The 24696-nt window shown below is 52.6% G+C and overlaps 1 protein-coding gene across 1 annotated transcript; it reads left to right on the top strand.

Moving 5' to 3' along the window:
- The first annotated feature begins 1031 nt into the window (after window positions 1-1031).
- gba (glucosidase, beta, acid) lies at window positions 1032-22565 on the top strand. Its single transcript, XM_055666296.1, has 11 exons — window positions 1032-1106; window positions 4704-4804; window positions 6204-6395; window positions 9645-9791; window positions 10379-10512; window positions 11414-11586; window positions 12694-12931; window positions 14768-14992; window positions 18553-18716; window positions 20423-20539; window positions 21723-22565. Exons 2-11 carry the CDS (start codon window positions 4744-4746, stop codon window positions 21826-21828), a joined length of 1557 nt encoding a protein of 518 aa, XP_055522271.1. The 5' UTR covers window positions 1032-1106; window positions 4704-4743; the 3' UTR covers window positions 21829-22565.
- Window positions 22566-24696: the final 2131 nt, after the last annotated feature.

Raw genomic sequence — 24696 nt, 5'->3', positions numbered from 1 at the left:
GTCAACTGATATCACGTGGTCCCCCCCCACAGTGCGCCGACGTTGCTGGGGGGGGTGGGCGGGATGGCTTCCCCTCCTCTGGTAGGCCGAGCCGCCCGCCAGTCAACCAGTGGGCGGGGTCTTCATGGCGTAGAGAAGGGGCGGGACCCACGGCCCAGCTGTCACGTGCTACAGGGAGGGGGCGGGGCGGATACAGCGCCTCCTCCGGTAGGCCGAGCCGCCCGCCAGTCAACCAGTGGGCGGGGTCTTCATGGCGTAGAGAAGGGGCGGGACCCACGGCCCAGCTGTCACGTGCTACAGGGAGGGGGCGGGGCGGATACAGCGCCTCCTCCGGTAGGCCGAGCCGCCCGCCAGTCAACCAGTGGGCGGGGTCTTCATGGCGTAGAGGAGGGGGCGGGACCCACGGCCCAGCTGTCACGTGGTACAGGGAGGGGGCGGGGCGGATACTGCGCCTCCTCCGGTAGGCCGAGCCGCCCGCCAGTCAACCAGTGGGCGGGGTCTTCATGGCGTAGCGGAGGGGTGGGACCCGCTGCCCAGCTGTCACGTGGTGCAGTGAGGGGGCGGGGCGGATACTGCGCCTCCTACGGTAGGCCGAGCCGCCCGCCAGTCAACAAGTGGGCGGGGTCTTCATGGCGTAGAGGGGCGGGACCCGCTGCCCAGCTGTCACGTGGTGCGGTGGGGGGGGGGGGCGGATGATGCTCCTCCTCCGGTAGGCCGAGCCGCCCGCCAGTCAACCAGTGGGCGGGGTCTTCATGGCGTAGAGGAGGGGCGGGACCCACGGCCCAGCTGTCACGTGCTACAGGGAGAGGGCGGGGCGGATACTGCGCCTCCTCCGGTAGGCCGAGACGCCCGCCAGTCAACCCCTTCATGACGTAGCGAAGGGGCGGGACCCGCTGCTAGCTGTCACGTGGTGCAGGGAGGGGACGGGGCGGATGCTGCTTCTCCTCCGGTAGGCTCAGCCGCCCGCCAGTCAAGCGGTGGGCGGGACCTACATGACGTCGCGGAGGGGCGGGACCCGCTGCCTAGCTGTCACGTGGTACAGGGAGGGGGAGGGGGGGTTCTCAAGGTCACGTGAGGCTGAGAGGCTGCCCCCTTGAGTCAAACAGGTAACAAGAGGCTGCTTTTATCTTTCTAATATCCATCAATAATAACCTTATGGAGCAGCTACAGGGGGCATTTTATTCATGCGTAGAGGTACCTGTGGGGGGAGGCTGGCTGCAACACCTTGTATGTGTATTTGACAAATAAAGTTGACTTGACTTGACCTGAACCTTCAGTGAGCCTTGTACAGAGGCACAACAGAAAATGTAAACATAGTACATATTGAGGAAGGACATTCTTGTTATTGAGGGAGTGCAGCGTAGGTTCATCAGGTTAATCCCGGGATTCGGGATTCATATTCTGAGAGAATTGTGGGCTTGTCACTCTGTGGAGTTTAGAGACATAACGATTATGCAGGAGTAGCATCGGTCCCTTCGAGCGACATAGCAAACGATTTGAATAAAAAATGGCTAATCATCCCGGGGTATCCCGTGACCTGGCAGTCTCTCCGAGGTACCCCCTGATCCCCTGACAGCCACCGAAAGAAGCATCTAACTCGACCTGCTGGTTCAGCAACGGAGAGACCTGTAGCGCCTCCCTGATGGTAGGAGGGTAAACAGTCCATGGTTAGGGTGAGAGCAGTCCTTGGCGATGCTGAGCGCCCTCCGCAGACAGCGCTTGCTTTGGACAGACTCAATGGAGGGGAGCGTGGAACCGGTGATGCGTTGGGCAATTTTCATGACCCTATTGAATGCGGTGCCGGCTCGAAGACAGAGCATGGCCACTCCCATACCTAATGCAGTTGGTAAGGATGCTTCGATGATGCAGGATTTAGAAGTTCACCAGGATCTTATCGAAACATATGGACCTTATTCAGTCTCCTCTGGAGGAAGAGACGCTGATTCCCCTTCTTGGGGAGTCCAGTACCAGGGTCCAAGACACACATCACAGATGTTTGACTCCCAGGAACCTGAAGCTAGAAACACGTTCCACCTCCGTCCCGTTAATGTGGATGGGGGTGTGCGTGCCGCCTCTGGACTTCCTGAAGTCTACAATGAGCTCCTAGGATGGCGGGACTGTCATACGCTGAGAGAATGGAGCGGCTGGGCTTGTACACTCTGTAGAGTTTAGAAGGATGAGAGGCGATCTTATCGAAACATATTAAGGGTTTGGACACGCTGGAGGCAGGAAACATGTTCCCCATGTTGGGGGAGTCCAGAACCAGAGGCCACACACATACACACAGTTTAAGAATAAGGAAAAAGCCATTTAGAACGGAGACGAGGAAACACTTTTTCTCACAGAGAGTGGTGAGTGTGTGGAATCCTCTGCCTCGGAGGCCGGTTCTCTGGATGCTTTCAAGAGAGCTGGATAGAGCACTTAAAGATAGTGGAGTCAGGGGATATGGGGAGAAAGCAGGGACGGGGTACTGATTGGGGATGATCAGCCATGATCACAATGAATGGTGGTGCTGGCTCGAAGGGCCGAATGGCCTACACCTGCACCTATTGTCTATTGTCTATAACGGGAGAAAAAAGTTCAGTGCGTGTATATACACATGCACACATAGTCAATAAATAACCAATATGGTGTAATAATAATAATAGTCTGTTGCAGTTAAGAGCTTATTTGTTGTTGTGTTTAATAGCCCGATGGCTGTCGGGAAGAAGCTGTTCCTGAACCTGGGCGTCCCTGTATGTCCTGTAACAAAGGAGGAGGACTGGCTGAACTTTGTGCCTTCCACCACAGTGAAGAATGTTGTTGGTGGATGTTTGTGTTAAATCTTATTGTGTATAAGAGTCTGTGGAATTCTCTGCCTCAGAGGGCAGTGGAGGCGGGTTCTCTGGATGCTTTCAAGAGAGAGCTAGATAGGGCTCTTAAAGATAGCGGAGTCAGGGGATATGGGGAGAAGGCTGGAACGGGGTACTGATTGGGGATGATCAGCCATGATCACACTGAATGGCGGTGCTGGCTCGAAGGGCCAAATGGCCTCCTCCTGCACCTGTTGTCTATTGTCTATGTATGGTGTGCTCCTTTTTAAGTGTATCACTGCTGGCAAATTCATTTCACTGCACCTTCGGGCGCATGTGACGAATAAAATTGACTTTGACTTTTGACTTCACAGTGGCAATGGTGAAATGAGCGCGTGGCCAGGGTGGTGTGGGTCTTTGTTAATGTTGGCTGCCTTTTTGAGGCAGCGAATTCGATAGATCCCTTCGATGGTGGGGAGGTTAGAGCCGATGATTCCCTTTTTGTGGTCTGGAGAAGGGTCTCTGGAAACGTCGGCCATTCCTCCTCCACAGATGCTGCCTGTCCCGCTGAGTTACTACAGCTTTTTGTGTCTGTCTACATAATAATATCGAATATCTTTTTTTATTGTCATTGCACATAGGCAAGAGCGGAACTCGCTATCAAAACATGGAGGGGACGGTTGGGGACAATTATTCGGCGCACACTCACGCACACGCACACACACACACACACACACACACACACACACACACACACGTGCGCGCGCGAGGCTTCGGAAAAAGCTTTTTCTCACCTCAGTCTTAAATGACCTCCCCTTTATTCTAAGACTGTGTGTGGCCCCTGGTTCTGGACTTGCCCAACATTGGGAACATATTTCCTGCATCTAGCTTGTCCAGTCCTTTTATAATTTTATATGTTTCTATAAGATCCGCCCTCTCATCCTTCTAAACTCCAGTGAATACAAGCCTAGTCTTTTCAATCTTTCCTCATATGACAGTCCCGCCATCCCAGGGATCAATCTTGTGAACCTACGCTGCACTGCCTCAATCACAAGATTGTCCTTCCTCAAATTAGGAGACCAAAATTGTACACAATAGTCCAGATATCAAGTCAAGTCTAGTCACATTTATTTATATAGCACATTTAAAAAACAACTCTCGTTGGCCAAAGTGCTTTACATTTGTTATAAGAATAGTATAAACAAACAAACTACATACATATATACATGTAACCCTCGCTCAGTGAACATCAGGAAAGGCTTGGGAGTATAGATAAGATTTTAGTCTTGACTTAAAGGAGTCGATGGAGGGGGCAGCTCTGATGGGAAAGGGGGGATGCTGTTCCACAGCCTAGGAGCTGCAACCGCAAAGGCGCGGTCGCCCCTGAGCTTATGCCTAGACCACGGGATATTCAGCAGCCCCAAGTCGGCCGATCTGAGGGACCTGGAGGTGGAGTGGTGGGTGAGAAGACTTTTAATGTAGGAGGGGGCAAGCCCATTGAGGGCTTTGTAGACATGGAGGAGGGACTTGAAATGTATACGGAACCGCACAGGGAGCCAGTGGAGAGAGGCCAGGATCGGGGTGATGTGGTCCCTTTTTCGGGTGCCCGTCAGGAGTCTCGCTGCGGCGTTTTGGACCAGTTGCAGGCGGGACAGGGAGGATTGGCTGATGCCAATGTAAAGAGAGTTGCAGTAATCTAGGCGGGAGGAGATGTGGTCTCACCAGAGCCCTACACAGTCGGGATGGAACCCGGGTCTCCGATGCTGCATTTGCTGTAAGGCAGCAACTCTACCGCTGCACCACCATGATCGCCCTTGAGTTATTTTATGTGAATTAGACGCTTTTGTGTAAAATTGACTATTGATGATAAAGATGTCTCTCTGTCGTTCTCTATTTTATTCTTTCTTTCAGGGCAAAGAAAGTGTGAGCCTGAGAAGTTTCTTTCTCCAAGATGTCTGCTTTGTGGTGGTCCATTGCGTTTCTTCCTCTCTGGACTGTCCTCCCAGTTACAGGTAAAAGGGCAGCAGTTGATCACAGGAAGGCCGCGCGTGTGGGGGCTTTGGAGGAGAGGCTGCAGAGAAAATGTCGTTCAGTCGAGCCGAGTTCAGTTTATTGTGTGATATGTGACTTGGTGAGACCACACTTGGAGTATTGCGTACAGTTTAGGTCTCCTAATCTGAGGAAAGACAAGAATGTCATAGAGTACAGAGAAGGTTCACCAGACTGATTCCTGGGATGGCAGGACTTTCACATGAAGAAAGACTGGATAGACTCGGCTTGTACTCGCTAGAATTTAGAAGATTGAGGGGGGGATCTTATAGAAACTTTCAAAATTCTTAAGGGGTTAGACAGGCTAGATGCAGGAGGTGTTTAAGAAGGAACTGCAGATGCTGGAAAATCGAAGGTACTCAAAAATGCTGGAGAAACTCAGCGGGTGCAGCAGCATCTATGGAGCGAAGGAAATAGGCAACGTTTTGACCCGAAACATTACCTATCTCCTTCGCTCCATAGATGCTGCTGCACCCGCTGAGTTTCTCCAGCATTTTTGTGTACCCTAGATGCAGGAAGATTGTTCCCGATGTTGGGGAAGTCCAGAACCAGGGGTCACAGTTTAAGGATAAGGGGGAAGTCTTTTAGGACCGAGATGAGAAAAAAAAATTCACACGAAGAGTGGAATTCTCTGCCACAGAAAGTAGTTGAGGCCACACAGTTCATTGGCTATATTTAAGAGGGAGTTAGATGTGGCCCTTGTGGCTAAAGGGATCAGGGGGTATGGAGAGAAGGCAGGGATGGGATACTGAGTTGGATGATCAGCCATGATCATATCGAATGGCGGTGCAGGCTCGAAGGGCTGAATGGCCTACTCCTGCGCCTATTTTTTATGTTTCTATGTTTCCCCCTCCTCTCCTTCCCCCTACGGAAGGAGAGGAGGGGGAAGGAGAGGAGGGGGAAGGCAGGTACAGGAGAATTCTGAGTTGGATGATCAGCCATGATCATATTGAATGGCGGCGAAGGGCCGAATGGCCTACACCTGCACCTATTGTCTATATTTCTAAGTGTAATAATAATAATAATAATAATTTTATTCATAGAGCACTTTAAAAACAAACATAGCTGCAACAAAGTGCTGTACATCACTAATCATTGACAAAAAAGTTAATACACACCAAAAATAACAATCAAAAGAAATAGTAGGAAAAGACATGTAAAATAAAGAAACATCAAAAACACCAAAAACAGAAGCAAAGCCTCGGGCATGGTCAAAAGCCAGGGAGTACAAATGTGTACAGTGAAAAGCTTTTGTTGCGTGCTAACCAGTCAGCGGGAAGACAATACGTGGTTACAATTGCCTGTCGATCTTCACATGGGACAATGGGGCATTGACAGTCTTCCTCCCTCTCGCTTTTCCAGCCGGGCTGCCGTGCGAGGCGCAGAGTTTCGGCTGGACCTCCGCGGTCTGCGTGTGCAACGCCACGTACTGTGACACCATGGAGCCCGTGGTGGTGCCCGCCAAGGGTCGCTACCTCCTGTACGAGACCAGCAGGGCCGGGAAACGACTCCAACTCACGAGGGGGCTGGTCCAGCCCAGCGCCAAAGGCCAAGGTACAGCCTTCACCTCCTTATTCCGACAACGTTACGATAGAACTTTAACTACCCCAGATGGGAGGAACTGATAAAGCCGAATTTGGTTAAAAATATATTAAATAGGTTCCTGGGCTAGCTTACAGCTTATATTTAGTCTCAAATTAGGCTTGCCTTGTGTGAGTGGGATAATAAATACTCTAACATTTGTCTCCCAAGTGACGAGAGAGGAAGCAGAGAAGGAGCTAGATTGATCTCTTTGAGGTAAAATGCCTGGCACCAAGTGTCCGATGTTTATGAGGGAGGAGGTGACGAGAGAGGAAAAGCTAGATTGATGTAAGGGATTGTGACAAAATGAATGAATGAATGATGAATGCATGAATGAATGATGAATGAATGATGAATGAATGAATGATGAATGCATGCATAAATGAATGAATGATGAATGAATGAATGCATAAATGAATGAATGAATGAATGCATAAATGAATGAATGAATGCATGATGAGTGAATGAATGAATGAATGTATGAATGAATGCATGAATGAATGAACGAATGAATGAATGCATGAATGAATGAATGCATGATGAATGAATGAATGAATGAATGATGAATGTATGAATGAATGCATGAATGAATGCATGGATGAATGAATGAACGAATGGATGAATGAATGTATAAATGAATGAATGAATGAATGAATGAATGAATATTTATTACATGTCATTTGAACCTCAGTGAGGCTCAAACGAAACTCCGTTTCCACAGCCATACACACAGAGACAATTCCTACAAGACCAACAAACAATTCAACTTACACAAACATCCATCACAGTGAATCTCCTCCTCACTGTGATGGAAGGCAAAGTCTTTTCTCTCCCCTGCACCATTTTTCTCCCGATGTTGAAGCCCCAGGCGGGCGATGGTGAGTCCCGCGGCCATTTTAGGCCGCGCCGGGCGATGTACAGCCCCGCTCCCGGTCTAAAAGTCACGAAATTGGAGCCCCCCGGCGGGCGATGGAGAGCCCCGCGGCCATTAAAGCCGCGCCGGGCGATGCACGGCCCCCGCTCCGGGTTGTTCCAACCCCGCGACACGGGTGGGAGAAGTCGCGTTTGCGGGAGCTCCGAAAACGGTCTCCAACCGGACCCGGCGAGCTCCCGATGTTCCAGTCCACCGGACCTGTGGCTGCAGCTGGAGCCTCCGAACTCCGGGTCGGGCCGTAGCAGCGAGCCACCACCGCTCCCCACGCTCCGATGCCGGCCAGCCCCATGATGGCAAGTCCGCAGCTCCGCAACTGGAGCCCCCAGGTCTTTCAGGCTGTAGGCCGCTCCACGGTGCTAGGCCCCAATGCCAACAGAGACCCAACATGAAAAATGTCGGGTCTCCCGTGCAGGGAAGAGATTTTTTTAAGTTTCCCCCTGCCCCCCTCATATACACAGTTAAAAACAGTATTAAAAACACGAACAACTACACTTAACTAGACAAAAAATATATATTTTTAAAAGACAGACAGGCTGTGATGCATTCTGTAGAAACCTTTATTCTCCTGTACCTCTGACCATGACTAATGTCTGTGGAATGTGCTAAGGTGACAAAAAAACACTTTATAATACGATGTAATTCTGTTGTTCAGAGAAGTGGAATGAGGATAGTGAAGTGTCTACATTGATCACTTGACTGGAGTTCTCACTCCCTTCCATCGGCCGATAATAAGTAACGTTTTGAACTGGTCGACCAAACAGTTTGTGTGTTGTCTGTTTATTAAGAAGCGGACCTGTTTAGTTGTTATTAAAGCAACTTTTTTCAGAACTGCAGATGCTGGAAAATCGAAGGTTGACAAAAGTGCTGGAGAAACTCAGCGGGTGAGGCAGCATCTATGGAGCGAAGGAAATAGGCGACGTTTTATCATGATAGTTTTATCATGTGATCATTTTCCACTCGTAGCTAGTCGTAGTTGGACTTAGGAGGGGAAGATTGAGGTCGAGAGGGGTCGTAGGAGGTCGTGGACTAAAGGGCCGGTCCCACCAGCATGCGACTCCACGTGGCAAGCGCGACCTAACGTGGTCGCTTGAGCAGTATGGCCTCGCGGGGGCCGGTCCCACTTCGATCGCCGGAGCCGGTCCCGACATCGCGCAGGGCTCCGAAAAACTGACCGTGTTCAAAAATTCCGCGCGGCAACGGCCCGCCGGCCCGCAGCCGCCTCAACGGCGTACGTCACGCGCGGACTTATAACCATATAACCATATAACAATTACAGCACAGAAACAGGCCATCTCGGCCCTACAAGTCCGTGCCGAACACATTTTTTTTGCCCCTGCAGTCCCACCTGCCTGCACTCATACCATAACCCTCCATTCCCTTCTCATCCATATGCCTATCCAATTTATTTTTAAATGATACCAATGAACCTGCCTCCACCACTTCCACTGGAAGCTCATTCCACACCGCTACCACTCTCTGAGTAAAGAAGTTCCCCCTCATATTACCCCTAAACTTCTGTCCCTTAATTCTGAAGTCATGTCCTCTTGTTTGAATCTTCCCTATTCTCAAAGGAAAAGCTTGTCCACATCAACTCTGTCTATCCCTCTCATCATTTTAAAGACCTCTATCAAGTCCCCCCTTAACCTTCTGTGCTCCAGAGAATAAAGACCTAACTTATTCAACCTATCTCTGTAACTTAGTTGTTGAAACCCAGGCAACATTCTAGTAAATCTCCTCTGTACCCTCTCTATTTTGTTGACATCCTTCCTATAATTGGGCGACCAAAATTGTACACCATACTCCAGATTTGGTCTCACCAATGCCTTGTACAATTTTAACATTACATCCCAGCTTCTATACTCAATGCTCTGATTTATAAAGGCCAGCATACCAAAAGCTTTCTTTACCACCCTATCTATATGAGATTCCACCTTCATGGAACTATGCACGGTTATACCCAGATCCCTCTGTTCAACTGCATTCTTCAATTCCCTACCATTTACCACTTCCCGCGGACTTTGCTTGAACTTTGTGTCGCTCACTCGAACTGCCCCGCCGCCCCCGCTTCTGGTTTGGTCGAGCTTGCCGCATGCAGTCTCGTGGGACCGGCCCTATAGTCGTTGGAGGTCGTAGACACAGTCGTAGGAGGTCGAGGCTTTTTACTTCAGCCAGTCAACACGGCCTTGACATGTTTTTCAACTCGTCTATTGTCTTCTAAACTTGTGGATTGGGTTGTCCAAGTGGGACAGGCCCCTTCAATCTTCCTGCTCTTTGCCCCCCCCCCCCAGACTTGCAGCTGACACTGGACCTGAGGAAGAAATACCAGTGGATAAAGGGATTTGGTGGCGCCATGACGGATGCCGCCGCCATCAACATCCTCTCCCTCTCTCCTGCTTCACGAGAAAACCTCCTCAAGTCCTACTTTGGTGACGAAGGTAGGCAGGTTGTACCTCACGGTGCCTCCTGGCTGGATGTGCATGGACCTTGCACTGAGGTCTCTCCCTCTCCCTCTCCATCCCCCTCTCCCTCACTCCTTCTCTCCCACCCTACATCCCATTTTCCCTCGATCCCCGTCTCCCACACTCGTACCCCATCTCCCTTCCTCCCTCCATCCATCCTCCTCTCCCTCCCTCATCTCCTCCTCCCCCTCTCCACCTCTCTCCCCCTCGCTCCTGCCTTCTCCCTGTCGCTCGTTCCCACCTCTCCCTGCCTCAAACTCCCTCGAACCGCCTCTACCTTCCTCCCTTCCTCCAGCCTCCTCCCCCTTCCTCATCTCCTCCTCCCCCTCTCCACCTCTCTCTCCTTCCTCCTCCCTCGCTCTATCCACCTCCCTCCCTGCTCAACCCCCCTCCTCTCATTTCCCTCTCCCACACCTCCTCTCCTCTCCCTCCCTCCATTCCTCTCAGCCTCTCCCTCCATCCACGAGCCTCCCTTTCCCACCTCTCTCTCCCTCACCCCTCCCCCTCTGGTCCCGGTGATGCCCGGCGTGCGACTCCGTTTCCCCCCCCCCCCTCTCCCCCAGGGATCGGATACAACGTGATCCGTGTGCCGATGGCCAGCTGCGACTTCTCCACACGCGTGTACACGTATGATGATCATCCCGGCGACCTGGGTCTGAAGCACTTCAGCCTGGCTGAGGAGGACACGAAAATGAAGGTGAGTTATTCATCTCCCTCCCCAGCCCCATCTCTTCCTCCCCCATCCCCAGCCCCCCCCCCCCCCCTCCCCTCCCTCACCCCTCCCTCCCCAGCCCCCACTCTCCCCCTGAATGATGAATTGTTTGTCTTCCCTTCCTCCTCACCTTCCCTTTCCCCCCTCTCCTCCCCCCCCTCCACTACTCCTCCCTCCTCTCCTCCCCCTTAAGGTGTTGGACAGGCTAGATGTAGGAAGATTGTTCCCGATGTTGGGGAAGTCCAGAACAAGGGGCCACACAGTTTAAGGATAAGGGGGAAATCTTTTAGGACCGAGATGAGAAAAACATATTTTTTTCACACACAGAGAGTGATGAATCTGTGGAATTCTCTGCCACAGAAGGTAGTTGAGGCCAGTTAACCATATAACTATATAACAATTACAGCACGGAAACAGGCCATCTCGACCCTTCTAGTCCGTGCCGAACACATAATCTCCCCTAGTCCCATATACCTGTTCCGCTCAGACCATAACCCTCCATTCCCTTCCCATCCATATAACAGTTCATTGGCTATAGTTAAGAGGGAGTTAGATGTGGCCCTTGTGGCTAAAGGGATCAGGGGGTATGGAGAGAAGGCAGGGATGGGATACTGAGTTGGATGATCAGCCATGATCATATTGAATGGCGGTGCTGGCTCGAAGGGCTGAATGGCCTCCTGCACCTATTTTCTATGTTTCCCCCTTCTCTCCCCTCCCTCCTCCTCCCTCCTCCTCCTCCTCCCCCCCTCCACTACTCCTCCTCCCCCCCTACCTCCCTCCCCCCCCGCCCTGGCCTTGCCGAGGCAGGGTGAGGTGCGTTAAGGCCCTGCCCCCCCCCCCCACCCCACAGCCGGTCTCATGGCCGTTCCCCACTTTTCCCACCCAGATCCCGCTGATCCAGGCAGCCATCAGGTTGTCCCGGCGTCCCGTGTCGCTGTTCGCCAGCCCCTGGACCTCTCCGGCCTGGATGAAGACCAGCAACTCCACCATCGGGAAGGGCACGCTGAGAGGCAGCCCGGGCGGCCCCTACTACAAGGCCTGGGCCAACTACTTCATCCGGTGAGCTGATGTCACACACGGCGGACACAAAATGGCCGCCTAGCCTACACACGGTCACAAAATGGCCGCCTAGACTACACATGGAGACAGAATGGCCGCTTACGTCATTTCATAGCAAAAGGATTTGATTATAGGAACAGGGAGGTTCTACTGCAGTTGTGCAGGGCCTTGGTGAGACCACACCTGGAGTATTGTGTATAGTTTTGGTCTCCTAATCTGAGGAAAGACATTCTTGCCATAGAGGGAGTACAGAGAAGGTTCACCAGACTGATTTCTGGGATGGCGGGACTTTCATATGAAGAAAGGCTGGATAGACTTGGCTTGTACTCGCTGGAATTTAGAAGATTGAGGGGGGATCTTATAGAAACTTACAAAATTCTTAAGGGGTTGGACAGGCTAGATGCAGGAAGATTGTTCCCGATGTTGGGGAAGTCCAGAACAAGGGGTCACAGCTTAAGGGCAAATCTTTTACGACCGAGATGAGAAAATCATTATTCACACAGAGAGTGGTGAATCTGTGGAATTCTCTGCCACAGAAAGTAGTTGAGGCCACACAGTTCATTGGCTATATTTAAGAGGGAGTTAGATGTGGCTAAAGGGATCAGGGGGTGTGGAGAGAAGGCAGGTACAGGATACTGAGTTGGATGATCAGCCATGATCACATTTCGTTGTCGAATGCATTTCGTTGTCAAATGCATTTCGTTGTCTCTGTACTGTACACTGACAATGACAATTAAAATTGAATCTGAATCTGACATTGAATGGCGGTTCAGGCTCGAAGGGCCGAATGGCCTCTACTCCTGCACCTATTGTCTATGTTTCTGTTATTTCTCTCCCCCTCCCTCTCACTCCGCCCTTTATCTCCTCTCTCTCTATCCCTCCCTCTCTCCCCCTAACTCTCAAAATCTCAAAATGTTGTGACATTGCTAGTATCTAAATAAATGTGACTTGACTGGACTCTCTCCCCCCTCTCCCCCCTCTCCCCCCCCCCCCCCTCTCTCCCCCTCTCTCCCCCTCCCCCCTCCTCTCTTCCCCTCCCCTCTCCCTCTCTCCCCCTCCCCCCCCTCTCCCCCTCCCCCCCCTCCCCCTCCCTCTCTCCCGGTGCAGCTTCCTGGACGAGTATTCCCGCCACAACCTGACCTTCTGGGCGGTGACGGCAGAGAATGAGCCGTCGGTGGGCCTGTTCACCGGCTACCGCTTCCAGTGCCTGGGCTTCACGCCGGAGCTCCAGAGGGACTTCATCGCCCGGGACCTGGGCCCGGCCCTGCGCAGTGGGCCCCACCGCAGCGTGCGGCTCCTCATGCTCGACGACCAGCGCCTCCTGATGCCCCACTGGGCCTCCGTGGTGAGAAAACCAGGCTGCCGGGCCTCCGTGATGAGACCACCTGGGCCTCTGCCGTGAGACCGCCTGGCCTCTGCCGTGAGACCACTGGGCCTCCGCAGTGAGACCACTGGGCCTCCATGGTGAGACTGCCTGGGCCTCTGCCATGAGACCACGGCCTCCACCATGAGACCACTGGGCCTCCATGGTGAGACTGCCTGGGCCTCTGCCATGAGACCACGGCCTCCACCATGGGACCACTGGACCTCCGTGGTGAAACCTCCATGGTTAGACCACCTGGCCTCCGCCATGAGACTACTGGGCCTCCACCGTGGGACCCCTGGACCTCCGTGGTGGGACCTCCATGGTGAGACCACCGGGCCTCCATGGTGAGACCACCTGGCCTCCGCCATGAGACCACTGGGCCTCCACCGTGGGACCACTGGACCTCCGTGGTGAGACCTCCATGGTGAGACCACCGGGCCTCCATGGTGAGACCACTTGGCCTCCGCCGTGAGACCACTGGGCCTCCACCGTGGGACCACTGGACCTCCGTGGTGAGACCTCCATGGTGAGACCACCGGGCCTCCATGGTGAGACCACTGGGCCTCCGCCGTGAGACCACTGAGCCTCCACCTTGGGACCACTGGATCTCCGTGGTGAGACCTCCATGGTGAGACCACCGGGCCTCCATGGTGAGACCACCTGGCCTCCGCCGTGAGACCACTGAGCCTCCGCGGTGAGACCACCCACAACGCAGACCACACTGGCACGGTGGCGCAGCGGTAGAGTTGCTGCCTCACAGCGCCAGAGACCCGGGTTCAATCCCGACCATGGGTACTTGTCTGTGCGGAGTTTGGATGGAGTTTGAGAGAGGGGGAGGGAGAGAGGGAGGGAGAGAGATGGGGAAAGAGAGAGAGAGGAGGAGAGAGGGAGGGAGGAGAGAGAGTGGGAGGGAGAGGAGAGCGCTCAAATGTGGACAAAAATGCTGGAGAAACTCAGCGGGTGAAGCAGCATCTATGGAGCGAAGGAAATAGGTGAAGATTATTTAAGGGCTTGGACACGCTAGAGGCAGGAAACATGTTCCCGATGTTGGGGGAGTCCAGAACCAGGGGCCACACACACACACACACAGTTTAAGAATATGGGGTAAGCCATTTAGAACGGAGACGAGGAAACACTTTTTCTCACAGAGAGTGGTGAGTCTGTGGAATTCTCTGCCTCGGAGGGCGGTGGAGGCCGGTTCTCTGGATGCTTTCATAGAAAACATAGAAATTAGGTGCAGGAGTAGGCCATTCGGCCCTTCGAGCCTGCACCGCCATTCAATATGATCATGGCTGATCATCCAACTCAGTATCCCCCCCCCCCTCTATATCTCTTTCTCTCTTCCTCTCTCCCCCCTCTATCTCTCTCTTTCTCTCTCCTTGTCTCTTTCTCGCTCTCCCTCTCTCCCTTTCCCTCTCTCCATCTTTCTCTCCCTCTCTCCCCCCTCTATATCTCTCTCCCCCTCCCTCTCTCCCTTTCCCTCTCTCCATCTTTCTCTCCCTCTCTCCCCCCTCTATATCTCTCTCCCTCCCTCTCTCCCTTTCCCTCTCTCCATACCCCCTGATCCCCTTAGCCACAAGGGCCACATCTAACTCCCTCTTAAATTTCAAGTGAGAGCTAGATAGGGCTCTTTAAGATAGGGGATGTGGGTAGAAAAGGCAGGAACGGGGTACTGATTGGGGATGATCAGCCATGATCATATTGAATGGCGGTGCTGGTGCTGGCTCGAAGGGCTGAATGGCCTCTACTCCAGCACCTATTGTCTATTGTCTATTGAGATCTTCCCGTTTAAGGCTCCTGTTCCCCTTGGCGCAGGTGCTGGGAGACCCGCAGGCCGCTCGCTACGTGGACGGGATCGCGGTGCACTGGTACCTGGACGCCATAACACCCGCGGACAAGACCCTGGGCACCACCCACGCCCGCTTCCCGGAGTACTTCATGTTCGCCACGGAGGCCTGCACGGGCAGCATGCCCTGGGAGCACTTGGTGCAGCTGGGCAGCTGGGAGCGAGGTGCCAAGTACAGTCACGACATCATTCAGGTGGGCACAAAAGGTGGCGGGCGGGAGGGCGGGAGTCGAAAAGCCTGCGGCCTCCGTCCAGCTGTGCCAGCTGTTTTACCAGGAAACGCAACCATCCTCCCACATCCCGCCATCCTGACGATGGCATGTTGGCCTGGGTGTCATGGTACACCAGTCATTGAAAGTAGGCATGCAGGAGCAGCAGGCAGTGAAGAAAGCAAATGGTATGTTAGCATTCATAGCAAAAGGATTTGAGTATAGGAGCAGGGAGGTTCTACTGCAGTTGTACAGGGTCTTGGTGAGACCACACCTTGGTGAGACCACACCCAATTAAGGGACAGAAGTTTAGGGGTAATATGAGGGGGAACTTCTTTACGCAGAGAGTGGTAGCGGTGTGGAATGAGCTCCCAGTGGAAGTGGTGGAGGCAGGTTCATTGGTATCATTTAAAAATAAATTGGATAGGCATATGGATGAGAAGGGAATGGAGGGTTATGGTACGAGTGCAGGCAGGTGGGACTAAGGGGAAAAAAATTTGTTCGGCATGGACTTGTAGGGCCGAGATGGCCTGTTTCCGTGCTGTAATTGTTATATGGTTATATGGTACAGTTTTGGTCTCCAAATCTGAGGAAAGACATTCTTCATAGCAAAAGGATTTGAGTATAGGAGCAGGGAGGTTCTACTGCAGTTGTACAGGGTCTTGGTGAGACCACACCTGGAATATTGCGTACAGTTTTGGTCTCCAAATCTGAGGAAGGACATTATTGCCACAGAGGCTCGAAGGGCCGAATGGCCTACTCCTGCGCCTATTTTCTATGTATCTATGTATTTATACCAAGAGGAATCGAATATAGGAGCAAAGAGGTCCTTCTGCAGTTGTACAGAGCCCTAGTCAAGTCAAGTCAAGTCAAGTTTATTTGTCACATACACATACGAGATGTGCAGTGAAATGAAAGTGGCAATGCTCGCGGATTTTTTGTGCAAAAGACAAACAACAAAACAACCAAACAAATTATAAACACAATCATAACACACATATTCTTTTACATAATAAAGAATAGAAGGAAAAACGTTCTGTAGAGTTAGTCCCTGGTGAGATAGGCGTTTACAGTCCGAATTGCCTCTGGGAAGAAACTCCTTCCCAGAGACCACACCTGCAGTATCCAGTGCTGACATGGATAGAGAAGTGGTTGGCAGACAGGAAACAAAGAGCAGGGATTAACGGGTCCCTTTCAGAATGGCAGGCAGGGGAAATCATGCTTGACTAATCTTCTGGAATTTTTTGAAGATGTAACTAGGAAAATGGACAAGGGAGAGCCAGTGGATGTAGTGTACCTGGACTTTCAGAAATAATTTGATAAGGTCCCACATAGGAGATTAGTGGGCAAAATTAGGGCACGTGCTATTGGGGGTAGAGTGCTGACATGGATAGAGAAGTGGTTGGCAAACAGGAAACATAGAGTAGGGATTAACGGGTCCCTTTCAGAATGGCAGGCAGTGACTAGTGGGGTACCGCAAGGCTCAGCGCTGGGACCGCAGCTATTTACAATATACATCAATGATTTGGATGAAGGGATTCAAAGTAACATTAGCAAATTTGCAGATGACACAAAGCTGGGTGGCAGTGTGAACTGTGAGGAGGATGCTATGAGAATGCAGGGTGACTTGGACAGGTTGGGGGAGTGGGCAGATGCATGGCAGATGAAGTTTAATGTGAGGTTATCCATTTTGGTAGCAAAAACAGGAAGGCAGATTACTATCTAAATGGTGTCAAGTTGGGAAAAGGGGAAGTACAACGGGATCTGGGGGTCCTTATACATCAGTCTATGAAAGTAAGCATGCAGGTACAGCAGGCAGTGAAGAAAGCGAATGGCCTGTTGGCCTTTATAACAAGAGGAATCAAATATAGGAGCAAAGAGGTCCTTCTGCATTTGTACAGGGCCCTAGTGAGACCACACCTGGAGTATTGTGTGCAGTTTTGGTCCCTTAATTTGAGGAAGAACATTCTTGCTATTGAGGGAGCCCAGCGTAGGTTCACCAGGTTAATTCCCGGGATGGCGGGAATGTCATATGCTGAGAGAATGGAGCGGCTGTGGGCTTGTACACTCTGGAGTGTAGAAGGATGAGAGGGGTTTTCATTGTAACATATAAGATTGTTAAGGGTTTGGACACGCTAGAGGCGGGAAACATGTTCCCGATGTTGGATGGTGGGCTGCAGAGCCGTGATCCGAAAAATGATCACATCTCCGGGAAGGTAAAAACTGGAAAAGAAAGTTTCCCCCGATTTCCCCCCCCCCCCCTCCCCTCCCCCACATAAAACAAATCGAAGTACATTAAATCAAACTTTTAATTAAGCACTAAAAACAACAAAAGATGAAAAAAAATGAACAGGCTGTCGGCAGGGCAGCCAACCCCTCCCCTGATGGTCTGACTTGGTCTGGTCTACATCGGTGAGACCAAGCGGAGGTTGGGCAATCATTTCGCCGAACACCTCCGCTCGGTCCGCAAGAACCTACCTGACCTCCCCGGTGGCTCAGCACTTCAACTCCCCCTCCCATTCCCAATCCGACCTCTCTGTCCTGGGTCTCCTCCATGGCCAGAGCCAGCAACACCGGGAATTGGAGGAACAGCACCTCACATTCCGCTTGGGCAGCCTGCATCCGGCGGGCATGAACATTGAATTCTCCCAATTTTGTTAGCCCTTGCTGTCTCCTCCCCTTCCTTAGCCCTCGAGCTGTCTCCTCCCATCCTCGGGCTCCTCCTCCTCCTTTTCCCCTTCCTTCTCCCCGCCACCCCCTTCCCATCAGTCGGAGGAAGGGTTTCGGCCCGAAACGTCGCCTATTTCCTTCGCTCCATAGATGCTGCTGCACCCAAGTCAAGTCAAGTCAAGTTTATTTGTCACATACACATACGAGATGTGCAGTGAAATGAAAGTGGCAATGCTCGCGGAACAACAAAACAACCAAACAAATTATAAACACAATCATAACACACATATTATTTTACATAATAAATAATAGAAGGAAAAACGTTCTGTACAGTTAGTCCCTGGTGAGAAAGGCGTTTACAGTCCGAATTGCCTCTGGGAAGAAACTCCTTCTCAACCTCTCCGTTCTCACTGCATGGCAACGGAGGCGTTTGCCTGACCGTAGCGGCTGGAACAGTCTGTTGCAGGGGTGCAAGAGGTCTCTCATGATTTTGTTTGCTCTGGAGTTGCACCTCCTGTTGTATAGTTCCTGCAGGGGGGTGAGTGAAGTTCCCATAGTGCGTTTGTTCGGCCGAACGCACTACTCTCTGCAGAGCCTTCTTGTCCTTGGCAGAGCAATTCCCGAACCAGATGGTAATGTTCCCGGACAAGATGCTTTCCACCGCCGCTGCGTAGAAGTACTGGAGGATCCTCGGAGACACTCTGAATTTCCTCAATTGCCTGAGGTGGTAAAGGCGCTGCCTTGCCTTACTCACCAGTGCTGAGGCGTGTGATGACCATGTCCCACTGAGTTTCTCCAGCTTTTTTGTGTACCTTTGGATTGACTAAAGTTGACTTCACTCCCCCCCCCCCCCCCCCCCCCCCCCCCCCCTCCAGGACCTGAACTACTTTGTCACGGGTTGGACTGATTGGAACATGGCCCTGGACTTGGAGGGGGGGCCGAACTGGGTGAAGAACTTTGCCGACAGCCCGGTGATTGTTGACCGGAAGAAGGACTTGTTCTACAAGCAACCCATGTTTTACCACATGGCCCACTTCAGGTGAGAGAGGCTCAGAGACCACCGTCCCCCTTGGCTTTTGAAATCCCTGCAAATCGGAAACCTCGAAAATCGTTGAGAGGAATAGATGGCGGGACTGTCATATACGAGGAAAGACTGGGCTTGTATTCACTGGAGTTTAGAAGGATGAGGGGATATGAGAGGGAGTACAGAGACGGTTCGCCAGACTGATTCCTGGCATGTCAGGACTTTTATATGAAGAAAGACTGGATAGACTCGGCTTGTACTCGCTAGAATTTAGGAGATTGAGGAGGGGTCTTATAGAAACTTACAAAATTCTTAAGGGGTTGGACAGGCTAGATGCAGGAAGATTGTTCCCGATGTTGGGGAAGTCCAGAACCAGGGGTCACACACAGTCTTAGAATAAAGGGGAGGCCATTTAAGACTGAGGTGAGAAAAAACGTTTTCACTCCTCCCTCTCTCTCTCTCCCCTCCCCCTCTCTCCCCCTCCCTCTCTCCCCCTCCCTCTCCCCCCCCTCCCTCCCCCCCCCCCCCCCCCCCTCCCCCCCCTCCCCCCCCTCCCCCCTCCCCCCCCCTCCCCCCCCCCCCTCCCCTCCCCCCCCTCCCCCTCTCCCTCTCTCTCCCCCCCCCTCCCTCTCTCTCTATCCCCCCCCCCTCTCTCACCCCCTCCCTCTCTCCCCCCTCCCCTCTCCCCCCTCCCCCCCTCCCTCTCTATCCCCTCCCTCTCTATCCCCTCCCTCTCTATCCCCTCCCTCTCCCCCCCTCCCTCTCCCCCCCTCCTCCTCCCTCCCCCCCCTCCCCTCCCTCTCCCCCCCCCCCCCCTCCCTCTCTATCCCCTCCCCCCCCCCCTCCCTCTCTCTCCTCTCTCTCTCTCTCTCTCCCTCTCTCCCCCCTCCCCTCCCCTCCCCCCCTCTCTCTCTCTCTCTCTCTCTCTCTCTCCTCTCTCTCCTCTCCCTCTCTCTCTCTCCTCCCTCCCTCTCTCCCCCTCCCTCCCTCCCCCTCCCTCTCCCCCTCCCCTCTCTCCCCCTCTCTCTCTCTCCCCCTCCCCCTCTCTCCCCCTCCCTCTCTCTCCTCTCCCTCTCTCTCTCTCCCTCTCCCTCTCTCTCCCCCCTCCCTCTCCTCCCCCCCCTCTCTCCCCCCCTCTCTCTCCCCACCCCCTCTCTCCCCTCTCCCTCTCTCTCTCCCCCTCCCTCCCTCTCTCCCCCCCCCTCTCTCTCCCCCCCTCCCCCCTCCCCTGTGTCCCTCCGTGTGTGTGTCCCCCCTCCCTCTCCCCCCTCCCTCTCTCCCCCCTCCCTCTCTCCCCTCTCTCCTCTCCCCTCTCTCCCCCCTCCCTCCCCCTCCCCCTCCCCTCTCTCCCCTCTAACTCTGACTGTATGTCATGTTGTTCCTTGTGTCTCTCCCTCCTCCCTCTTCCCCCCCTCTCTCTCTCTCTCCCCCCTCTCCCCACCTGCCCCCTCTCACCCCCCCCCCCTCTCTCCCCCCTCCCTCTCCCCCCTCCCTCTCTCCCCCTCCCTCTTCCCCCCTCCCCTCCCTCCCCCCCCCCTCCCTCTCTCCCCCTCTCTCTATCACCCCCCCTCTCCCTCTCCCTCTCCCTCTCCCTCCCTCCCTCTCCCCTCCTCCCCTCGCCCTCTCCCTCTCTCCCTTCTTTCTATCCCCCTCCCTCTCCCTCTCCCCCTCTCTCTCTCTCTCTCCCTCTCTCCCCTCTCCCCCCTTCACCCCCCCCCCAGTAAGTTTATTCCGGAAGGTTCCCGGCGAGTGGGTCTGGATGTGAGTGAGGAGACGGGGCTGGAGACGGTGGCCGTCCTGCAGCCCGACGGGACGGCTGTCCTCACCGTGCTGAACTGGTGAGTGTCCACGGAGCCATCGTCACCCTCACTCTCACTCACTCCCTCTGTCAGCCTCGGTCTCTCCCTCTCCCTCCTTCCCTGTCTCTGCCTCTCTCTCTCTGACTCTCCGTCTCAGTATCTAATCCTCTCTCCCTGTCTCCATAACTCTCCCTCCTTCTCTGTATCTCCCTCTTTCTCTCCCCCTCCCTCTGTATCTCTCCCTCTCTATCTCTGCTTCTAACACTCTCTCCAACAGTAACTATTTCTGTTTCTCCCTCTCTCTCTTCCCCCTCCCTGTCTCTCTCTCTCTCTCTCTGTGTCTCTCTGTATGTATGTGTGTGTGTGTGTGTCTCTCTCTGACTCTCTCTCTCTGCCTGTGTGTGTGTCTCTCTCTGACTCTGTGTGTGTGTGTGTCTGCGTGTGTGTGCGTCTCTCTCTCTCTCTCTCTCTCTGTCTCTGTGTGTGTCTCTCTCCCCCTCTCTCTCTCTCTCTCTGTCTGTCTGTGTGTGTGCCTCTGTGTGTGTGTGTGTCTCTCTCTCTGTCTATATGTGTGTGTGTCTCTCTCTCTCTATCTCTCTCTCTCCTCTGTCTCTCTCTGACTCTCTCTCTCTCTCTCTCTCTCTCTCTCTCTCTCTCTCTGTATGTGTGTGTGTCTCTCTCTCTCTCTCTCTCTCTCTCTGCCTCTCTCTCTCTGCCTCTCTCTGTCTCTCTGTCTGTGTGTGTGTGTGTGTCTCTCTCTCTCTCTCTCTCTCTCTCTCTCTCTCTCTCTGTCTCTCTCTCTGTGTGTGTGTGTGTGTGTGTGTCTCTCTCTCTCTCTCTCTCTGTGTCTCTGTGTCTCTCTCTCTGTGTGTCTGTGTGTGTGTGTGCCTGTGTGTGTGTGTGTGTGTGTGTGTGCGTCTGTGTGTGTGTGTGTCTGTGTGTGACTGTGTGTGTGTGTGTGTGTGTGTGTGTGTGTGTGTCTCTCTCTCTGTCTCTCTATGTGTGTGTGTGTGTGTGTGTGTGTGTCTCTCTCTCCAGCTCTCCCCCTCCCTGTGTATCTCTGACACTCTCTCTGTATCTCTCTCTCTCTCTAACAGTCCCCCTCCCTCCCCGATCTCCGTCTCTGTCCCACACACACACACCCCCCCCCCCCCCACGTACGCGCGTCTCGCCCGATCCTCCACGTGTTGCCCTCGCGCTGTCTCTCTCTCTCCCCCTACAGGACCCCCAAGAACATCGACTTCTGGATCCGGGACCCCGAGGTCGGCTTCATCCCCGGCCACTCCCCTGCCGACTCCATCCAGTCCTACATGTGGAAACGCAAGTGAACGAACCGTCCTCCTCCACTGCCGTAAAAACCTCACCGGCACCGGGTCGACCGCCGAGCCTCTCCGCCCCGAATCTGCAGAATCCACGGGCGCTGCCTGCCTGACCCGCTGAGTGTTTCCGACCCTCTCTGATTTTATCTCGGGTTTCTGGCGACTGCAGGTTTGTTTTTTTTTTAAACACGATATTTTAAGGTCGAAGGTAGACAGAAATGCTGGAGAAACTCAGCGGGTGAGGCAGCATCTACGGAGCGAAGGAATAGGTGACGTTTCAGAGGCCATCGAGAGTCATGGAGTGATACAGTGTGGAAACAGGCCCTTCGGCCCAACTCGCCAACACGCCCCATTTACACTAGTCCCACCTGCCTGCGTTTGGCCCATGTCCCTCCAAACCTGTCCTATCCATGTACCTTGTGGACAAAAGTGCTGGAGAAACTCAGTGGGTGGGGCAGCATCTATGGAGCGAAGGAAATAGGCAACGTTTCATAGAAACATAGAAATTAGGTGCAGGAGTAGAGGCCATTCGGCCCTTCGAGCCTGCACCAGCACCGCCATTCAATATGATCATGGCTGATCATCCAACTCAGTATCCCGTCCCTGCCTTCTCTCCATACCCCCTGATCCCCTTAGCCACAAGGGCCACATCTAACTCCCTCTTAAATATAGTCAATGAACTGTGTGGCCTCAACTACCCTCTGTGGCAGAGAGTTCCAGAGATTCACCACTCTCTGTGTGAAAAAGGTTCTGTGTGAAAAAAGTTCTCCTCATCTCGGTTTTCAAGGATTTCCCCCTTATCCTTAAGCTGTGACCCCTTGTCCTGGACTTCCCCAACATCGGGAACAATCTTCCTGCATCAAGCCTGTCCAACCCCTTAAGAATTTTGTACGTTTCTATAAGATCCCCCCTCAATCTCCTAAATTCTAGAGAGTATAAACCAAGTCTATCCAGTCTTTCTTCATAAGACAGTCCTGACATCCCAGGAATCAGTCTGGTGAACCTTCTCTGCACTCCCTCTATGGCAATAATGTCCTTCCTCAGATTTGGAGACCAAAACTGCACGCAATACTCCAGGTGTGGTCTCACCAAGACCCTGTACAACTGCAGTAGAACCTCCCTGCTCCTATACTCAAATCCTCTTGCTATGAGGATTTGCTATTTTTTGCAAAATAGCTATTTTTGCAAAATAGCTAAATTGCTATTTCCGGCCCTCTCTGATTTTATCTCGGGTTTCTGGCGACTGCAGGTTTGTTTTTTTTTTAAACACGATATTTTAAGGTCGAAGGTAGACAGAAATGCTGGAGAAACTCAGCGGGTGAGGCAGCATCTACGGAGCGAAGGAATAGGTGACGTTTCGGGTCCTCGACCCGAAACGTCACCTATTCCTTCGCTCCGTAGATGCTGCCTCACCCGCTGAGTTTCCAGAAGGGTCTCGACCTGAAACGTCACCTATTCCTTCACTCCATAGATGCTGCCCCACCCACTGAGTTTCTCCAGCATTTTTGTCTACCTTCTAATTTCTGATGTTCATAAGCGATAGGAGCAGAATTAAGCCCTTCGGCCCATCGAGTCTAGTACCTTCTCCCCATAACCTTCCACTTACTAATCAAGAATCTGTTAATCTCTGCTTTGAGTTAGATTTAGCTCTTAGGGCTGACGGAATCGAGGGACATGGGGAGAAAGCAGGAACAGGGTACTGATTATGGATGATCAGCCATGATCATATTGAATAGCGATGCTGGCTCGAAGGGCCGAATGGCCTACTCCTGCACCTATTTTCTATGTTTAAAAATACCCAATGACTTGGACTCCAACACCGTGAATTCCACAGATTCGCCACCCTCTGGCTAAAGAAATTCCTCCTTCCTTTTAGTTTTGAGATACAGTGTGGAAACAGGCCCTTCGGCCCACCGGGTCCGCGCCGACCAGCGACCCCCGCACATTAACACTATCCTACATACTCTAGGGACTATTTTTTACATTTACACCAAACCAATTAACCTACAAACCTGCCGTTAGTGGATATTTTTAAGGCAGAGATTAGTACAGGTATCAGTGGTATGGGGAGAAGGCAGGAGAATGGGGTTAGGAAACATAGAAAATAGGTGCAGGAGGAGACCACACACACAACACACACACACACACACACACACACACACACACACACACACACACACACACACACACACACACACACACACACACACACACACACACACACACACACACACACACACACACACACACACACACACACACACACACACACACACACACACTATCCTGCACACACACACACACACGCCAAGCCAATTAACCTACAAACCTGTACATAGAAACATAGAAATCAGCCACCTCCTCCTGGTAAACATAGAAACATAGAAATTAGATGCAGGAGTAGAGGCCATTCGGCCCTTCGAACCTGCACCGCCATTCAATATGATCATGGCTGATCATCCAACTTAGTATCCCGTACCTGCCTTCTCTCCATACCCCCTGATCCCCTTAGCCACAAGGACAACATCTAACTCCCTCTTAAATATAGCCAATGAACTGGCCTCAACTACTCTCTGTGGCAGAGAGTTCCAGAGATTCACCACTCTCTGTGTGAAAAAAGTTCTCCTCATCTCGGTTTTAAAGGATTTCCCCCTTATCCTGAAGCTGTGACCCCTTGTCCTGGACTTCCCCAACATCGGGAACAATCTTCCTGCATCTAGCCTGTCCAACCCCTTAAGAATTTTGTAAGTTTCTATAAGATTTTGTAAGTTTCTATAAGTCTTTGGAGTGTGGGAGGAAACCGAAGATCTCGGAGAAAACCCACGCAGGTCACGGGGAGAACGTGCAAACTCCGTACAGACAGCGCCCGTAGTCAGG

This window comes from Leucoraja erinacea, unplaced genomic scaffold (genome assembly GCF_028641065.1).
Source record: "Leucoraja erinacea ecotype New England unplaced genomic scaffold, Leri_hhj_1 Leri_231S, whole genome shotgun sequence".
Lineage (NCBI taxonomy): Eukaryota > Metazoa > Chordata > Chondrichthyes > Rajiformes > Rajidae > Leucoraja > Leucoraja erinaceus.
This window is presented reverse-complemented; position numbering and strand designations above follow the sequence as displayed.

Excerpts from the sequence above, each read along its gene's own strand:
- gba (XM_055666296.1), top strand. The coding sequence starts at position 4,744 with ATGTCTGCTTTGTGGTGGTCCATTGCGTTTCTTCCTCTCTGGACTGTC. Across the intron at positions 4,805-6,203 it reads GACTGTCCTCCCAGTTACAG|CCGGGCTGCCGTGCGAGGCG; the intron begins GTAAAAGGGCAG and ends TCGCTTTTCCAG. Across the intron at positions 12,932-14,767 it reads TGCCCCACTGGGCCTCCGTG|GTGCTGGGAGACCCGCAGGC; the intron begins GTGAGAAAACCA and ends CCCTTGGCGCAG.